Genomic DNA, 21,450 nt, shown 5'->3' with positions numbered 1-21,450 from the left:
TGACCGTAAATAAATCTAATTGAAATCATATACTTTAATTTATAATTCTTTGCATAAACTTTAGTACTGTAATAAACCGACTGAAGTTTGAAAAGTTTGCGGATTTGTGTTTTGTTATGGAAATTCTTTTGTTTGAAAGCGATATTAATAAGGATTATACTGAAGTATCTAACACAAAACATTACCTTAAAATCTACGTCTTACGAATCTAAAATTTGAATTTCAACCGTTTAAAGCCCTGCTTTATATTTGAAACCCCATAAAAGATCAAGTCGCATTTGCAAACTTGTATCCTTTCCAGCCGAGCGATTTATATATATACTGTATCAGATATTTAAATCATAATCTTACAAAAGACTCAATACACGGACATACAAAGACATGTCACAGTACAGAAAAACGATTTACATCCGATAGTATATATTTTACATTTGGATCCAAGCCCTGTTCAGCTTAGTAACAAGACAATTCTTTATCAAGCGGGTCTTAATTTAAAAAATTGACAAAAATCTGCAGAGGACAAAAGGGTATCGTATTTGTTTGTGTGTAGAAAAATCAATGTGTTTTAAGTCAACTTTGTAAATTGATAACAGGAAAACTAAACATAAATTAAAATGTAATATATGGATTTCTGCCAGTGTGGGTATGAAGTGAGGAACGAAGACCCAACACTCAAGAATTTTGCCGGAGGGACATAATAATGAAACAACTTGATTGATATTTTTGGATTTGAAAAAAGGAGATATAAATATTAATAAATACATATCCGTGTTTTCAAGATCGGAATAATGAGTGGAGTTGTTTTGCCACACATTCCTGGTGCTCTACCATCCTACACCAGATCCCTACCCGCGGGATTTGACTCAAGATCTCGACCCTTGAGTTCGAGTAGTAATGCGAGTGGTTATACTGTAGTTCCTCACGTGTATTATGGATCGCATGGTAAGTCTATATATATATTTTTTTTACATTCAATGTGTTAATATTTAATGATTTGACAGAATAATGTTTAAAATATGTCGATAAAATGTAGCATTAGCATAAATATGTAATTTTATGGTTTTATGTTTCATAAAAATGTTTAATTGTTTTGATAAACATCTCTTGGCTTGAACTTGTATGTGAAATTATGAGAGATAGCATTTTTAGGTCCACAAAAATGAATTATCAAAGAGACCATCGTACGACCATTTAAGATTTTTCTGTGGGTTTGACTCATCCTTTTTCATGTTGTGATCTTTCAATTTGTAAAATTTAGGAAACTTACAACTATTGACCTGAAGAAAATCCTTTTGAAAATTTATCAAAGACAAAAATAATTCATCACATATGCACGCATGTTGTTTAAATAAATGAATTATTTGCTTTTGTTCAATAGTTTATCATCGGTATTATCCTCTATTTCTGTCTGTACCTTAGATCAACACATCTTTTCACAAAACGGCCTTAGTGTTTTGTTTAACCTTTGACTGACAGCAATGTAGTGTGCATATTGATCAATTGAACACATTAAAGCTTTTTGTTATTCTTTTTATATTACTTTTTTACTTGTTGAATGAAAAATGTTAAATTTCTTTCTTATTTGCCATTTGATTTATGAGTTGAAAACTGTGGTTTTTTTTGTCTGGTCAGACTAATTTTGAAAATAGAATTAAGGACAAGAATTTTGTAAATATTCTTTCTCATTATGATTCCTTTACCACATGTTACGAATTGGTGGCGATTACTGTTCCAATCACAAAAATCGACAGATCAACAATTCATAAGTCATAACAGTCCCCTTATTTTATGTGGAAGATCAGACTCCAGACATCCATTTTGTCTACTTGTATTTTATATATATACTTTTGAAAGAAAAAATCCTATTTTATGTGTAAGATTAGACTCTAGACTTCCATTTTGTCTACTCGTAGTTTACAGTTTTAAACTTTTTAAAATAAACAAATTTATGAGAATGGTCAAACTTGTTAGACCGTTTTAACCAGTAATGCTGTATTATATGAATAAGACTAGATGTGGGTATAAGTCAATGGGACAGCAAACCATCGACACAAACTTCAAATGACATATCGAGGTCACATCAATGAATGCTTGCAGTGACTAAAGCAAGATCATAATACTTAATTGTTGATTTGAGACCTGCCGAGGTCATTGTTTTGTCTTCAACAATGTTCTGGATGATCATATTTAGACTTGTTATTTTATTTTATTTATAAGTTCTTTCAGTTTTAAGTAATAGCTTCCAAGATACCTGCTGTATGACTAATTTCTGACACCCTTGGCTTTTCAGTGGTAATCAATTTAATTAGCCCATCTACAGGTTCGAGGATCCCGGCTAGTCCTCGTCCTGAATACATCTGAAATATTTGCTGCTGCACGTTATGCTACAAACTAAATGGATCTTCCTCGTGTTCAATGTTTAATGTTCCTAACTACTTCTAGTGTTTACCTATCTAAAATATTGTTTTGGTTTTAATAAGTTGCTCTCATACGTTACATGGTATTTATTGTATCTATTCATTGATTTCCATTGTTAGTTACTTTACTTTGAGTGTTGAGAGTCCATAAATCTACATTTATAACACGTACAACTAACTGGTTGCTGTTTTTAAGTCAACTTTCCAACAGATAAATAAGTTAAACTGACCTCCAAATCAATAGTTTTTCAAGAGGAATACTAGTTTATCTAGTTAACTACACACGACATTTTCACACGCTACCTTTGTTTTACTTTCTGATTGATTGTTGCCATACTATGCCAGTCCTCAAGTGGAATGCAATCCTCAGGCCTTGGCTAGAGCCACGTAAAAATGTCACAAGGATCAATAAATTGTAATCCTTTCCCTAACATCGAATAAAACAAGAAGTCAAAACAAGTGCTTATACATGCATAATGGTTTTAGATTCAATCTTGAAATACAGAAGCATAAAATTTTTATGTTTTACTAACAAGAGAGTGCTCTAAAATTTTATCTCTAATGCCTGAGGATGTTTTTTATATGATCATGGAAAATAGAAAATAAATGAATTATTTATTCAAATAATAAGGTTTTATAAGATTGGGTATTTGTATTGTGATATGCATTACTATCTATGTAGACAGAAGGAAAGAGAAATATTCGATACATTTTTCATTAAAAAGGGCATAAGTATTATATACAAAATATGTATCTAGATAAGAAGGCAAATCTGCTTCATTTGTATATGTTTCACTTGGAGGCATTTTTCCAGTTTACTAAACAGGTGAACCTTTCAGGGTTTTGTTCTTTTGGAAACCTAAATGCACATATAGGACAGATCTTTTGCTCTTAGAATTCTTCGTATCCACATTTTATGAAAATAAGGAGATGTGGCCAATGAGACAACTATCCACCAAAGTTCAAATGGAGTGGATGTAAACAATGTATAGGCAACCTTACGGCCTTCAACAATGAGAAAGCTTTGCTTGTAATGTTACCTTTAATCGGTAATCCTTCATTTTCAAATATGGAACTCAAAAGTTTAAGGACATATTTATGTAGTTAGTCATAATTACGTAAATTCAATTGTATTCCATTATTTAACTTGACATAGAAACCCAAAACGAAAATTTATGTAAAATTGTTTTGTTTATTAACAGCAATATCAACTCCTTGACACAATCCTATTTAAATATACGAAAATGTTATTATAACGAGGGGTAACGGTGAATAATGTATTACAAACCTGGTAAATTACCCCCTTTAATAAACTGTAACTTTTACAAATAAAGCTTTTTCTACTTCTCAATCAAAAGGGAAAGTCACACTCTTGTTTAAATAGTCATTCACTTAAATAAATATGTAATTGTTATTTGAAAGGTATATTTAAAACATTTATCCCTAAAATAGTAAATTAAATAGGACACCTTTAAATTTTCAATATATAAAAGACAGTTAAGTCTGTATTGTATAGGTAATGGAAATGTCGTGTAGTCTTTTGTCAACAAATTAGCTTTTTAATTTAGTCTACAGCAAAAAAATAAAATAGAGGTGCGTCTCGTTTTCCCAAAGGTTCAATGGGTACTAAGCTAGCATATTAAAATACATGTATTCAAAGAGGACGTTAATGATAGATTGAGAGAACTTATTAGCAACATACAGAAGTACACCCACATACTTTCAAATGTGTGATCACATCATTCTTCTATATACTCTCCAGCTAGTGAACACACCATTTATCCATATATACTTTCCAATTTGTGACCGCTTGTTTATGCCTCTTTTCTACCATTTGAATAATGAAAAAACAAACATTCTGTATGTGCCTGTCCAAAGACAGGAGCCTGCAATTCAATTGTTGTCGTTTATTTCTGTATATCATATTTGTTTTTTTTTGTTCATTGTTTTGTACATAAATCAGGCCGTTAGTTTTCTTTTGAATTGTTTTACATTTGTCATTTCGGGGGATTTTATAGCTGACTATGCGGTATGGGTTTTGCTCATTGTGGAAGGCCGTACGGTGAACTGTAGTTGTTAACTTCTACGTCATTTGGTCTCTTGCGGAGAGTTGTCTTATTGGCAATCAAACCACTTCTTCTTATTATTATATTGGGTATTCGTTGTGTGTTTAAGAGAGCAGTTCAGTCAATCTTTTCTATAAAATTTGATAACAAAACTTAACATTCACTACAAAATGCGTGGCTTCGATACCACTGTCTTCAATTGTCAAATCTATTCGGTGTAGTCCCTAGAGTATATCTCATTTGCTTCTATGTTAGTCCAGCAAATTCTATACTAATCTAAACAAGATTAATCATCATTAATTGTCGTTTTGCTTATTGATTTTTAGAATAATATTTTTTCTGCGCATTTCTAAACATTACACGCATACCTATCAAAGAGATAAAAGCACTTACAATGTACTTGATTATTAAGGCTGATATTATATGGAATCAAAACGAGATACGCAGATTAAATTATCAACATCTTTCAGAAAAATACGATAATAGAAAAACAAGATAAATCGAAATGTAATGCTAAATATTGTTTGGTTAACTTAAAGTTTATTAAAAGGTTTATAGATGGTGTTTATTTTACAACTTTGAGATCTTTATTAATTTGTTTGCAGAATTTGATTATTAAACCCAGTACATTAAAATTAAATACTGGCCGTCGTGTATTCTTAAAGGGGGTATTTGATGGTAATCATGCATATTTATGGTTATTCAATGTATTTCAATGCAATCAAGGATAAAATCGTAAACATGTTGACATCTAATGCCCTGAACGATATGCCATGACTATTGGAATAACGTCCTGTTAATGACGCGACAAAAAATGAAAATATCTTGAAATTGAACATTATTCACCCGTTACTTCTAGAATTTCTGAGAAATGGATGATGGAATTTTTAATTTTTTTTTTTTTTTTTTTTTTGTACATTGTATATGTTATTCAACTGTGCTTGTCTCACTAAGAAAAGGAACTTGATACATTTTGGCATAACGCTTTAAGAAAAAAAGACCTAAGTGGTAGGGTTGCATGTTTCAGAATTTTCTGTTTCACTTATATACTTCTTCGAACGTTCTGTTATAAAATGTTTTTGTAGTTTTTTTTTAATCAAAAACATGCAGATCTTTTTATGTATTAATGGAAAATGTGAACTTATAATTATAATAAAACACATCATAATTTCAAAACACCAAATTTGCCATACCAACTTGGTTATTTTTAGCACAGTGTAACTCGAACGTCTGTTTTCTGAAAACAATACAGTTTCTTCTATGCATGCTTTACTTCTTACACATTTCATTAGCATAGCCAAATGAACACGATGGATTTGATACCTTCTAGTAATATTAATGGCATTTAGGGTGCTACACGAGTTAGTTGAAAACTATAGTTCAAAATGCTAAAATATCGGCTGATATCAAAGTGATAGGAGAAAATCAGGTGATTTTTTAAAATGCAACGAATTTGTATTGACTGGCAGTCACTCGAGGTTAATGTTTTAAGTGATACTTGATATTAATATGATGAATTTCCGTTTTTCCAAATTTATCCAAAATGTACCCGCTTCAACTATCACGCATGATTTAACTTTCGAATCTATGCTCAAAACACTGTGTATTAATTACTGACTTCCCCATAAGCTAACTAGTACAGACAACTATCGAGTTACATGGGAGACATCATTTATTCACAGTGTGTGTCGTGTGTGTCATTTCTCAATAGATGATGATTACTCTTTTTTATTGTCGTAGAAGGAAACAAGATGGTTAATGAACCTACAAAACGGTTCAATATTTGATTGATAATTTCTTGCATTTTACACAAACCCATATTTAGCATTGTGATATTAGTAGACGACCAAAGGTCGCAGCCCTCCTATGAAATAAAACCCTGTTAGTCTTATTATTCTGTATACAATCAGAGAGTACATTGCTCTTACAATACTAGAAGCTAATCTTTTAATTGATTTTGTTTTAAATGTTGAGAAAAAAAACATGTGACAATATTAATCGTGTGACCAGTTGGTTCCTTTTGTAAATGGGTATATTCTAAAATGTAGTTTAATAATGATTGAACGATACTGCAGTTTTTTCAGATGACTTTGCTTGCCTTTATGCAGTGATAATGAAAATGTCTTCTTCTTCTTCAGATATATGCAGTTTCCGTGGCCCCACACGGTCTAGTGGACGATCATACTCTAAATTGCCCTCACTCAGACATAAGGTATGTTCCAATTACAAAGTCGCACAATTTTGTTTTGTCTTTTTGTCTTTTACTGGGGAGAGGGCGGGGTTAAACTGGCAAGCATTTTTAATTTCGACATGTTTAAAGTAAAACGTTATATCAGTTTGTAAGGGATGTTGGATTAACTCCAGTGAGATAACAACCTTAAAAGGTAAAAATAAAAAAGAGCTGTCAGCTTCCATTTCATTAATATCTTGTATATCCTTTTTCACTTAAAAAATGTTGCTTCAAATAATTCAAATATTAAAACCATATTTTGAAATATAAAAATTCGTGCCTCTAGAATTTCATTTTCAATATCGCATTCACTTTAAGTTTTAAAACTGTTATTTTTCTAATAAATTGTTAAACATAAATTGGAAAGAAAAGCAAACAAAAAATATGTTTACCTTGTGGATATCTTATCTTAATAAATCTTACAACGGTTTTGCAAGTTACAACATACAGTAGCTTTCACATGGTACTTGTAATAGATTGTCTTTTTTGACGTGCATATGTTTATTTTGGAGGTCATTTGTGGTCTAATTCATAGCTAATCAGTACAAATATAAACGTTCTTAAACACCTGTCAATTACATAAAGAAATCAATATTCATTTCGTGCTCTGAACTTGGATAAAAGTCAAATCTGAAACACTCAAAAACTTTCCGTTTAATATCTTATTCTAATATTAAAAGTGTATCACTTTAGTATACTTGTTTCTGCATAGTTGGTATCATACTGAGGATTATGCATTATTCACCATATCCACGACTTGACCAGGATTGTACAGTAATTAATATAATACCAACATTCAACCAATACCTCGGTATTTGAATGTTACCCGGTCCGATACCAATAGTTCAGTATACCGATACCAATAGTTTAGTTTTTTAGTGTTTTTTATTTATGTTTCGGTTTTTTACAGTAATCGCTAATATAGTAAATGACTTCTATTTATCCTGTTATATATATATTCGTGACTATAAAAATAATTAATTGCACATTTAGATAGCAATTATCAAGATTCATTTATACTGCATAAAATTATTTTATCTATATTTTGCATATTTTGTTAGGCGTTATCAATTCATAATGTTCAGTTTTATTACTTCAGTTAAATACCCTTATTTGACTTTTACAGAAGAAATAAAAAACTTTGAATATCTTCTACATGTATATGCAGTTTAAATAAGAAAATATCAAATTTCGTTTAATTGAACCATATCAAATGAACGTGTTCATTATTCAGTAATCGTGCTTTTAAATAAGCAAACATGATAAAAATCAGCCGTACTGACTCTATGAACCGAACTTGAAGCAAGTCAATGTGTCTCTTCGATACAACCGGTCCAGATTAAGTTTCAATTCAAAAAGAGTTATTGACATTTGAAATATCAATAAAAAACAACTGTAGTTTGACGATGTTCAACTCTCGTAAATAAATTTTTAATCGATTGTTTTAATTCTAGATACGATGAAAAATGAGACACAAGTGCATAATTTATTTTCAACAATAAGTTGCTCCACAAAACCTCTTTCCGAACTATTAACATCAATTTCATCAGCAATCAAAATCGGGCTTAAAAGTTGTTGTGAAATTACCTACAATATACTCTAGGGTCGATGTTAATCAGATGTGGACACTTAACAATTCCAATGATCTGCTAGACTACATACAATCTAAGTGTCGTTACTCTTGAAATTGTATACAAACAATTGACTTTTCAACCCTTTACACAAGTGTTACCAATTCCAAAATTTAAAGATAGATTGAAATCTTTATTCAAACTTTGTTTTATAAAAAAAGATTGACCGCCAATGTAAATGCAAATATCTTGTTTAAGGGAGGGATAACCTCCTCGTTTTGCTGACTTGTTCCTTTATTCAGATGAGGCAGCTTTCATCAAGGAGCTTCTTAGATTATCCCCTGTTTGTGTTCGTGTTGCCCAGTCTTAAGTTTTCTACGCTGTGTTTTGTAGACTGTAACAGTTGTTTGTCTTTTTGTCGTGCTTCGTTTTTTGCCATGGCGTTGTCTTGGTTACCCTTTGGTATCTTCCATCTCTCTTTTTATGACAATTATTTCAACTGTTTACCCTCTATTCCCCAAATTGTATATCTCAGACACCGAACAGTTTATAGCTTTTTAAAGTTTGAAATATACTGACATTAACTTTGTCTCAAGGATAGGATTTAAAGGGTTTGTCATAGAATTTGACGTAAACTTTTCAATTAAATATATTTTCGTAAACATGTGTATTCATCCTAACACAAAACGACATGGACACACATTTGAATATTTTGATATGAAGTGTCTGAAGTATTAGCCTTTGACTCTTTGGCTTAGAACAAGTCTATTTAGAAATAAAAGATTACATCAATTCCATTAAATGTTTTAAAGAGACAGTTGTTATTACGCTTCTATAATACATATTTAATGTATTTCATTTCATTGAAATTGAGAAGTGGGTTGAGCAGAGGATACATGATTTATTTCTCGTGTCAAAATTGTTAATTCAATTCAAAATCTGTTCTAAAAGTCACTAACAAGGATGTGACGTAATGTTCAGTATACTGTGTTGAAAATGACTGCGTTTTCGTTTTCTGATTGTGAAAGAATAAGTAGGGAGTATAGTTTGTCGCTTCCCCCTATTACACGTGAAATTCGTAAATTGGATATATTTCTATCTCCGTCACACCCGTCTGCAGTACAGTCGTTCCCAAAGCTAAATGTAAGCATTCTTTGTCTTTGAACTTTAATTATGTGGTCAGATTAGATATCTGTCATACTCAAGAAAGTTAAGATTATTTCAGCACTTGTAAAAACTGACTTCTGTAGCCGTCAGTATGTCTCAAGTTTTAATAAATTCACATGTAATGCTTTATGTGGAGATGATGTTTATTTTTTTATTTTTTCAGGGAGGTCCCAGCAGTCTTAACTCGGAAATAAGTTCACAATATTCTGCCAAGTATAGAAGTACATCAGATCTCAGCCAAACAAAAGTAGCCAGCTCACCTTTCTTGCCCAAGGTAAGTGTACGCCGTATTCATAAAATTTCTACGAATACTGTAAAAATTTGTAAGAAACAAACATGGTTGGTTTCCCTTTCTACCACCAGTATCTTATACATGTTTAAAAAAAAGTATCTTCCAAATTCAGTTTAAAAAAGAACAACTATAAGATTTCTTTCATAGTTTTATTTTTCTGGTTTATATTTAATAGAATGAATTGTTGATGATAATATGCATGCCAGATGTCGGTAACCAGATAATTGCCCTACTTTCATGCCATAATTCTTGATATATCCAATTTACAATGTAGTATGTAGAGAGTTTTCAACAGAAAACTTTAACTTTATCCTTTAAACAGAAACCATGAAAGTCAACACGTACACATTTGATTCAAAATGTCGAACCCACTGCAATATAAGATAATAACTGTTGGCAGCTCCGAGAAGTACCAAAAATCGAAAGTTATTTTTACTATAAAGAAACACTTACTTAACATATATGGTGATGCTATAAATTAAAGTAACTTTAAGATTTTGGGTTGGAACATTGCACTTTCTACAGTAAAGTAGTAGATAACAGGTTTTAAGGCGTCAAACCTACTACTTATACATGGATGGCAGGTATTTTAAAGAACTTTTTGTTGAAATTTAGAGGCAAAATAAAACATAAAGAATATAGATAAAGTAAGCACGAACCAACGTGACCTTTTAAATTCTACACAACTTCAAAATCAATAGCTAAAATCAGGTCAAAGTTCACTTTATCGCAAAGTTAAGTAAATCTCATTTTGGCAAAAACTATCAATTATATCTAGAATCAGGTCAAAGTTCACTGTATCGCAAAGTTAAATAAATCTCAGTTAGGCAACACCATCAATATTCAGGTCAAAGTTTACTGTATCGCAAAGTTATATAAATGTCATTTAGGTAACACCATCCTGTATTTGAAAATTGTACAAATAGGGTAGTTTTACAGTTCAGCCCTGCAATACAGAGCCATGACATGGATTTGCCTTCTTATCCGTGATCTTATGAATCAGGTCTAAGCGAATATGTTTTTTATTATACCTTATATAAGTATCATGGATATTGTATTTGCACAAAGATAAAAAAAAATTGAGAATGGAAATGGGGAATGTGTCAAAGAGATAACAATCCGACCAAAGAGCAGAAAACAGCCGAAGGCTACCAATGGGTCTTCAACACAGCGCGAAAATCCCGCACCCGGAGGCGGGCTTCAGCTGGCCCCTAAACAAAAATGTGTACTAGTTCAATGAAAATGGACGTCACACTATCTCTTTTTTACATTCTCTTTGTATTTGTCATAACGTATTCGATTTTTTAACCACTTCACGGAGACTCTTGGTCGTATGTGCGACTTTTTAAATATGTGGTTGTTTTTGTTAACGTCGTGCGGCAAGTATTTCGGAATTTAATCTCTATTTTATTTTTACTAAACCATCTATATTGATATAGGGTGTAGTTAAGCAAATCATATATCATGTTTGGGAGGGGTATTTGTAAAAAATACTATTTTGGGGGGAGGGGGGGGGGGGGGTATGATTGTCTATCAGTTGTCAGTCAATATTATTGATGTCAAGTAAATTTTTGACTTATTATCCGAACGTTATTTTGGGGATTGAAACATGAAAAATTAATTTTTAAGAGGTCAGGAAGGTTAGAATTTGTTTTTTAATCACTCTTCCAAAGCTACACAGAAGAATTTTAATATACAAACTGCTAAATAATGGCATAAGTAATAAATTTGTATCTATTGTTAAAACTTTATATCCATCAGTGCGTCTTCGTGTACGATCCGGAGGAGTGCTGTCAGATGCGTTTGATAATTTTCTTGGTGTAAAACAAGGGGAACCTCTATCTCCTTTGCTGTTTTTGTTTTTTATCAACGACATTATTCAAGATATTTCCGTTGAATCAGATAATAACATTGTGTCTCTAAGTGGATTTTTAATATATTTGATCTTATTTGCTGATGATACTGTACTTTTTGGAAAATCACCGAATGTGTTGCAGCATTTACTTGATAAATTACTATTATATTGTAATAAATGGAACATAGAAGTGAACACGGAAAAGACAAAGGTTATTGTTTTTCGAAATGGATGGAGGCCTGTGGTAATCGTTTTTATTACAATGACAGAGAATTAGAAATTGTGAACTCCTATGTATACCTCGGTGTGTTGCTCCACTATAATGGAAAATTTTTGCAAACTCAAAAGCGTTTATCTCAGCAAGGTTCAAGAGCGTTGTCTTCACTTATAAATTCTTTGAAACAATTGTATCTGACTACTGAACAACAGATTTTTCTATTCGATAGTATGGTTGGATCCGTTTTAAGTTATGGGGCTGAAATATGGGGTTTTCATCGTGCTGGTGATATAGAGCTTATACATAATAGATTTTGTAGATTTGTTTTAAAACTTGGCAAGAAAGTCCCTACAAATTTTTTATATGGTGAACTTGGGCATTTGCCATTGCATATTTTGAGAAAATTTAAAATCCTGAAATATTGGATTCATATTGTAACTAATAAACCTCATATTGTATATGAAGTTTATAAACTTTTGTACGAAGATGCAAATAATGGTAAAATTAATTGGGCGTCTAACGTCAAAAATTTGTTATGTAACCTTGGATTTAATGATGTATGGATTTCACAAGATACTAGTAAATTATCATTTGATTGTGTTAAAACACGTATTAAAGATCATTTTTTACAAAGCTGGAATACAGCTTTAGAAGAGTGTAACAAATTATGTATTTATAAACGATATAAACTAGTATTTGGTATCGAAAAATACCTAGATTTCCATTGTAATGTATCGATATTAACTAAATTGCGTAGCGGCACACTTAAATTAAATGTTGAAGTTGGTCGTTATCCAAATATTCAAAGAGAAAATAGAATTTGTATATGTTGCAATATGAATGTTTTAGAGGACGAATATCATTTTGTTTTATCATGTCCAGCATATAGATCTGTGCGACTAGAATTTTTACCTAAATTTTATTATTCTTGGCCAAATCGGTACAAGTTAGACAATTTATTACAAGCTCATTGTAAATCTCTGACAGTAAAACTATGCAATTATTTAAACGCAGCTTGGAAAATTAGATCACATATATTGTCATAATATTATTGTATACTTTGTAACTACTGTTCTCTGCTGTCTTTTGTTTGTCATATATTGTATATATTTTTTCGTTTGCCATAGCATGTATATGCTTCTTGCAAATAAAGTATTCATTCATTCATTCCATAATACCCATGTGTATTCCATGACTAATTTAGTAGTTTGTGTTAATCCATAATACCATGTATAACCGATTAAGATAATCTCCATCATTAATCTACCTTGAACTGCAATGTATTTTATTATAATTTTTTTTTCCAATTGGGGTAATAAGGTCATTGACAAAGTTTTTGTTTTAAAATACAAAGAAATTAATTCTAAAAGGAATCAATGACTATACTCAGGTACTCACTATGTCATCATGGTAACCAACCAATCTTATACTATTTCCAATAAGTCAACAACCAACAAGAGACCACAGAAGGAGGAGTCGAACAACTATAGGGCGCCGTACCTAAGTTTATCACTTTCATTATATCTATTCTGAACACTATCACCCCACACAAAAAATAAAAAAACAACGAAAAACACTTATTAATAAGTTAATGGGAAACATTATACATACATGTATAAATGTAACTTTAATTATGTCAGGTATGCAGCAAGAATCAACCAACGTACGTTGATCGACATGACGAAGTCGTTAACGAATCGCAGATATGTTGTCACTATGATATTTCAGCAACGTTGCAAAGCATAGCAATGTAGAATAAATATTTCACGTTTATATGAAACCTCAATTATTGTTAACTTATGTACTAGAACACATTCAGTCTTTTGTAGATTTTAAAATACTTTTTTGTATTAGATATAACCGTCATTATTCAATATGGATCCGTTTCCAATTATGTCTGCAAATTCCTCGTAAGTCATTTCTATGTATCATCACCATGTTTGTTCGGCTTAATTATCAGACCAACATTTAAATAAATAATCAACAATTCCATACGGATTAATCTTGGTTGTATTAGAATTATTAAATGTATGTAATTTTATCGTAGCCAAGCTGAAAAGAGTCAAATTTATATAAGAAACCTTATCCAAAGTTTCACGAACAAATGAATATGATAATTTGATTAGGCTAGTTTCAACGTGTTTAATTAAAATAAATTAATTTCAAATTTTATGTCGCATGTAATTGCCAATTTGAACTATTTCAGTCGTTTTTTAATTTGCATCCTGTTAACAGTAAAATAAATTTTAAACTTATTTGTAATGCAAAATGATATGTGCTGGCATGATTTGTAAAGTTCACTAGAACGTTAACAATATACAATAGACTATGTGCGACTTGTGCTTTAAAATTTCTACATGCACTTTAAGTACTTTGATTAAACGTATTTTAGCAATAAAAACGTTGGAAAATATCATCAATAATACGCAACAATTATCAAAGATGTTTTATTAAACATTTTTGTTTAAATGATAAAAAAATGAAACCATTTCTTCTGTATAAATAGTCCTATCTTCTGAATATCTAAGCACAAAATAAATCAGTTTCTACACGCAATTTATTATCCTTATTTGTTGTGGTACCCTACGTTATTCATTCAAGTGTAGATATATTACACGTAACTCTATCAAGACAAGAATTTTTGTGATGGCAAGAAGATTTATCCTGCAAATCTTTATATGTAATTTCTTATCTTCGTTTTGCATGATTTATGGAAACAGTCATGTAACCATCATGCAGAAGACCGCTTTCGCCAAATTTCTGTCTTGGTAAACTGATTCTAAATTGATAGAATTATACCTATAGCATCTATAAAACATGGTTTTAATTTCAAATGGTTTTAATTTCAGTCTGACTCCGAAGAATGTCTAAAATGCTTGTTAAAGGTTCCTCACAAGAGGTGTGAATCGGTAAGTACAGAAAGAATATTCGCTATTGCTTAATATTTTAAGATTTCTTTTTATCTAAGAGACAACAATAGTAAATGTTGCTTCTGGTCACACACTTTACTTACTTACTTAGGCCCTTGGTTCCTCCGGGGAGCACAAGCCATTGACGACAGTGGTCACACACTTTACTTACTTACTTAGGCCCTTGGCTCCCCCGGAGAGTACATGCCATTGACGACAGTGGTCACACAGTTTACCAGTGGCATAGCCAGGGCTGAATGGATGTGGATGCCAAACTGTCGGCGAGCGTAGCGAGTCCCAAAACCTCGCCGAGCAGAGCGAGGCGAAACATTGTTTTGGACCATTTTATGCAGAAATTTTTTTTCCCATTTTTTTGTCCATTATTCATTTTTCATTATTCAAAATTCAATATTCAAATGTACCTAGATGGAAACGGGTATTTATAAGCCCTGGAATGATCGCAATCTGTCACAAATTGAGTTTTTATCAATTCGTCTTTCATGTCACAGGATGCGATATCAGGATATGGTGTGTTTTTTTTGGTGGTAAGGTTGTTGCTTCGTCAGATGTTGAAGCCATTGCTCCGCTTGGCTCAATTTCAGACGAAACTTGTCCGCGGGTCTGCGTATCATCATCTTCTGCGCTTGCAGTAGCCGATGACGTAGACTTTTTACGAAAAAAGTCGAGAACGCTTTTCTGCTTTTCCATCTTGTTTACAGAAACTAAATGAAGAACACATGCTTCGGAAATGATTTGGCGTTGTTCTCATGTCCTTACCCCTGTAACATTCGGAGACCTACGCGTTTATCTGCTGCGAACATATGCGATTACATGCAATTATATATTTTTTTTATTTTTTTATTTTTTTTGTCAAAATGATGTTGATGCTTGAGCATCTGAGCATACATGCAAGCTACGCCACTGTTTACTTACTTACTTGGCTCCTCCGGGGAGCACATGCCATTGACGACAGTGGTCACACAGTTATAGGTCATTAGAATACAAAGATTCATTATGTCAATGTACATAATTGTTTGATAGTTTTAGTTTAAATTTTTCTCGAACTTGTCAAATCTGAAAATGACCTGTAGAATAGTCCTTTTAGATATTTACCCGAATAATTCAGTCCCTCCCCGTAATCGATCTCTCCTACTTGCGATGGAGTAATCGTAGATCAGCGGAATATAACGACTGAATTATTCGGGTTATTTAGATATCAGAAACACAGAACTTACTTAATAAAGCGACGACTTTGAAAAAGCTAACTGTCACCATAATTGTTTAATTAACCAACGCCCATTTATTGCGCTTGACACCACAGCGTGAAAAAGTTCCTTTATAATTATTGCATTTAAAACTAAATTTATGCTTAAAAGGGAAACTTCGGAAAAAATATGTTTATTATGTATGAAAAGCACACATTCATTGCGTTTTCATTGCAACAACTTGGCTGTTTGATTATTTATCTGATGGTAATTTAATTTTTAATGAGGCTTTGTTGCCAAAGATGTTTATTTGGATACTAGTATTCATATTTTTTCACTAGTTGAAGGAATAAGCGTAGACATACATGTACATGAAAGGAGATGTTAAAATTTAAATATTGCTATAGATCTTTTCCATGTTATATTCATATGCAAAGTTTCTAGTCATGACTTTTGTACATGTCACTCGATCGGAGAAGACTGTTTAGGCTATTGAGATGTAGTTTTGAAATACGACCCCATATGCAATAAATTTAGTAATAATTTAATGTGGTGTTAGCAAACCAGTGTCAAAAATAACCAAGTCAATGTAAAACATACTTATTGACCGGTTGCAATCACATTTCTTTAGAAAAAAGAGTTGTTATTTTATGGTATTACTGCATAGATATATTGCTAGCCAAAGTAGAAATTTAATGTTAAGTAGTCAAATTATGTTTTCAAATCAATATTGATATCGCTTTGATATGGATTAAATATATCATGCTCATTTCAAGGTTTTTAAAAACTCTCTGAAGTACACTAACATTAAAAAGAATTAAATATAAATTATTTGCATTGATAATGTATTTTATATATTACACGACTTTAACTTCTGTTAATCATTTGACCTTTTGATTGGTAGATATGCCTCCAAGAATATACGGATCTTTGGTGTATATTTGAGTATGTTATTAAACTGAAACGGAGTTCGTCTTTCATATTTTTTATATCAAGGTTGTTTTGAAAGTTATAAGACATTTTACTGAAATTAAATTGGGTGTTATACATCTCTAATGTCTGCACATGTAGTACCGTATTTTAGAAAATTAATTAGGTCTTTAGATGTATATCTAGTTTCAACAGATATAAATTGCTTTATTAAGAAGAAATGATTTGTAAATCTCTATCAAAGTTTCTGTATATATCTTTCAAGAGGTATTGAGACAGCTCAAGTTTTGGTGAATACTTTATATGCTTGATTAGGAATCTGTAAGAAATCTGTGTTGACATTTCTCACATTCTTTGCATTTTAACTGGTAACCAATTTAATTGTTAACATAGCGATCATAAATTTCTGACTTTTTCTGACTCTGAACAATTAGTCTAAGTCATGTTGATGTTTTATTTTTCGCTAATTTGGGAGTTTGTGGAAAAAGACAAACTTGTCATTTCACCTTTTTAAGTATATTTTGTAACCCTTGTTTGGGAAAAGACGGGCGTCTTATTTAAAAATGTCTTCTATGAACCATATTGTAAACAAATCATTGGCTACAATTGGGTTTACATGGTTTATGAATATGTTTCAGCACAAGTATATCAGAGTGGGAGGAGGTTATCGCCATGGTTACTGGTATGTTAAAACCCTGTTGGAGGAACTTGAATTACAGGTATATAATGGTTAAATGCACCAAGTTTTCATGGACTGTTTATAGACAGACACTACACACAATTCTAAAAGATATTTACAAAATAAAATGCATTGTTGTCGTTGGTAGCTGTCTGTCATATAAGATTTTGTTAATTGTTTTTGTCATAAACCAGGCCAGTGATTATTTAAAGTTTGAATTGGCAACATTGTCATGTCGGGGCCTTTTATAGATGGCTATACGGTATGTGTTTTCTTTATAATTGAGAGCCATGCTGTGACCTATAATTGTTTACAACCACGCCATTCGAACTCTGGTGGATATTTATCTCATTGGCAATCATACCTCATCTCCTTAATGTATATACGGAAAGATAATTAGATACCAGTTCTAGTGATGAATTTGGACTTTTTTAGATATTAACCATTTAGAATTTGAATTATTCATCGACCAAGAGTGACCCATAAAATGCAGGATTGGTATGAGTTTCGTTTTTAGAACAAGTACGAATTTGGGTTGGCTAAAAAAGGATTGAATTGCCCTTAAAAGATTTTACAGGTATTCTACAGGTATAAATGAAAAAAGCAATTTCATTTCGATTAAATTGAAACAGATTGCGATCCTAAAGACACAAATGTAATATACGGTAAACCAGAATAATTGTTGTTTTTGTAATGATGTATCTTAAAATTTATTTAATAAAATTAACAGAGTTTTTCTCGATATTTACAGAGACAACGAGAATTGATTCGTCAACAGAGATTGCAAGCAATAAAAGAAAAAGGTACGTATATCTATTAAAACCCAATAAATTTATAAACCTTTATATGAAATCAGTATCAAAGTAGTATCCAAAATATATACTTCCTGGTTGGGAAATATGTAAGGATACAAAAATATGATAGTAAAGAAACTATTCATAGTCATAAAAAAGATGGAACAGATTTGTTTGCAGAACCTTTTAAATACCAATAAACCATTGATATAATAAATGTTTCCCTTAATAAAAAAAATGTGTTTTTATTAGTTTCTAATATTATTTTGGTTTGTTTTTCAGAGGTGAAAGCTATCAAAACATATATAAGAACTAAGAGTGGTCGTCTCATAGAAAAAATCATATTCTTATCCGAAGAGGATTATGAAGCTTTCAAGGCAGGGAAAAATGTCGCGGACATTTTATCAAAATATTTATCGAAAGACGAGGCCGCCGGTTTGGAATCATGGGACAAGGATGAAGTCAAAGCTATCAAAACGTATGTCAGAACCAAGAGTGGCAGGCTGATAGAAAAAGTTGTCTACGTTTCTAAATCTGACTATGACGCAATCACAAGCGGCCAAGCAGACGCCAAAGATCTATTAAAGAAATATGCTGGCGAAGGTGAAGTTATAGAAGGATGGGACGAAGCCAAGATGAAAACGATTAAAACCTATGTCCGAACAAAAAGTGGACGACTTATTGAGAAAACAATAATGATATCACAAGAAGATTATGACGCAATGATTAGAGATGGAAAGAATCCGAACGATATCCTTAAAAAATATCTGTCACTTGATGATGGCGAACAATTTGAATCGTGGACTAGTGCTGAACCAATGAAAGCCATCAAAACGATGGTTCGAACAAAAAGTGGACGATTAATTGAAAAGACAGTTTATGTCTCTGCAGAGGACTATGATAAATTAGTAGCAGGTGGCGGAGACATGAATGAAATTCTTGGGAAATATATGAACGATGATGATGGTAAGATAGAAGGATGGGAAAAAGCTCCATCAAATCCCATGAAAGTTGTTAAAACATACATTAGAACCAAAAGTGGTAGACTAATTGAAAAACAAATTCTGCTAACTGAAGAGGAATTTAGAAAATTTCAAGAATCTGGAGGTGATCCAAATTTCCTCAAACAGTTTATAAAGTTAGAAGCGGGTGAAGTGATTGACAGCTGGGAGAAAGCATCAACAGTATACTCTGCCGGGTCAGATGTTAGAAATGGTAATTATTTTTTCACTTATAATGTTCCATTTATTCATAGAAGTCTATTTTGTGTAGAATTTATTAAATCTTTTGAATTAAGCTGACTTGAACTATTTGATACATATTCAGATAGGAAATGTTCTCTATGCTGGTTGATTGATTTAAACGGTTAAAAAATAATAAAAAAATGTCATAAAAACTGTAAAGCTATTTCTGACAAGAATTTCATCTTAGATAGTTATCATCTCAGATACATGTAAAATATGAAACAAGCAGAAACCTCCAGGAAAGTGACATATAATGGATGGACGTGGGACCACCTATCCTGCTACGCATACATGCACACCATTATACAATCAGTAGTTCACGGTCGTCAGTATAAAATTAGAATCTTCAAGTTCTTATCTGAACATCTGTGAAGCCATTTATCTAAATATAATAATGTTATTATAATTTAATATTTAAAGCTAAGGAAGGACAACGTATTGTCGGAAAAGATGGCGAAATCTATGAGGTTGTGGTAGATCCTATTACCGGAAAGAAATACAAAAAGTAAGTAGAACATTCCTTTGATTAAGATATGCTTTAAACAGTGTCGCATGTGAACGTTTCTTTCTAAGCCCTGTGGAATATGTACCTTAAAAAATAGCTGGTATGTGTGCTCTTTTAACTTAAAACAGGCATTGTTAAAGAAAATTTCAAGATAACGTCTTGGGGTGATAGTTGTTGTCCTACATGAACAGTGGCTCGTTTATTGAAATTAACAGCATATGTTTTCATTGTTCAGACTTTAAACTATAATATTGTATTAACTTCACATGATTACAAACTAGTCTCCCTTCTTCTCTACAAAGAGGACTCAATTGTTTTATCCATAGTTTGTACTGTATCTGACGAATCTGGTCGAGTTTCAATATGTAAGACACATTATAATTTGAATCCATTTTTGTTGATTCTTATCACATGGTAAAAGAAGATAAAAAAATAATGATGGGCACAACTAGGACATCTATTTTGTAGACGGTTATTAGACATGCAGTATTTGTAGTTTTCACTGATTTAAGGATAAACTACAACGAAACCAAATTGTGCATTTACTCATTTTAAAAATGTTTTTTTTTCATTTAAGGCGAGTTGGAGGAAAAGAATCTGATATAGATAGTGGGTTTGCGTCGATGCAAAAAGGGAAGAAAGGAAAAGGCGGAAAGGAAGAAACAGCAGAGGAAAGAAAAAAACGAAAACAAGGTGGTCGAGATGCTGGTAGTGACAGTGACTACAGTTATAGAAGTGTTGTTAGTGCTGGAGGTACTCGACATGTTCGACGCCGACGTAAGCATGCCGATGGCACTTACAGTGATAGCGAATCGTACCATAGTGACGCGGACCCAGAAGGAGCAGCCAGACGTAGGCGCAGAAGGCGTGAAAGAGAACATCAAAACAGTGCGCATAGTTATTATAGTGTGACAAGTGAAGGTGGCACGAGAACTGTTCGAAGAAAAAAGAAAAATGCTGACGGAACATATGGAGACTCGGAATCGTACCACAGCGAGGACAGTCATAAAGAAGGAGGCGGTCTAGCAGAACGAAAAAAGAAACAAAAAGAAAAGACCGAGAGGGAAGAGGCCGAAAAACGAAGAAAAGCTAGAAAGGAGAGGCATGGTAGTGGAAGTGATCATAGTTACTTTAGTGAAACTAGCGAAGGTGGCACACGCACTCTTAAAAGAAAGAAGAAAATCAGAGATGAACATGGCAATGTAATTGGTTATGGCGATGTTGAAGCATATCATTCTGGTTAGTGTGAAACAAAAAGTTTTAATATTAAGAAAGCGATATTTTTTTGTTGCGTCCATAATAGCGTTATGTTGTTGATGATGAGTAAAATTGCCTGTTAATTATGAAGATGATGATGAATTGACCATGA

At 32.1% G+C, this 21,450-nt stretch overlaps 1 protein-coding gene across 2 annotated transcripts; it reads left to right on the top strand.

Annotated features, from left to right (window-relative positions):
• The first annotated feature begins 348 nt into the window (after nt 1-348).
• Nucleotides 349-21,351, top strand: LOC127705470 (uncharacterized). Of its 2 annotated transcripts, XM_052209826.1 has the most exons (9): nt 349-942; nt 6,622-6,695; nt 9,615-9,725; nt 14,665-14,724; nt 17,498-17,578; nt 18,290-18,341; nt 18,615-19,547; nt 19,997-20,081; nt 20,659-21,351. In XM_052209826.1, the coding sequence occupies exons 1-9, from the start codon at nt 789-791 to the stop codon at nt 21,323-21,325; spliced, it is 2,217 nt and encodes a 738-aa protein (XP_052065786.1). In that variant the 5' UTR covers nt 349-788; the 3' UTR covers nt 21,326-21,351. The 2 variants fall into 2 exon arrangements, with proteins under 2 accessions (XP_052065786.1, XP_052065855.1); XM_052209895.1 differs by lacking the exons at nt 349-942; nt 6,622-6,695 and adding an exon at nt 9,225-9,427.
• The last annotated feature ends 99 nt before the right edge of the window (nt 21,352-21,450 follow it).

Source organism: Mytilus californianus, unplaced genomic scaffold (assembly GCF_021869535.1).
Source record: "Mytilus californianus isolate M0D057914Y unplaced genomic scaffold, xbMytCali1.0.p SCAF_1, whole genome shotgun sequence".
NCBI classification, from domain to species: Eukaryota; Metazoa; Mollusca; class Bivalvia; order Mytilida; family Mytilidae; genus Mytilus; species Mytilus californianus.
The sequence above is the reverse complement of the archived record's forward strand: the minus strand, read 5'-3'. Positions and strand labels throughout refer to the sequence as shown.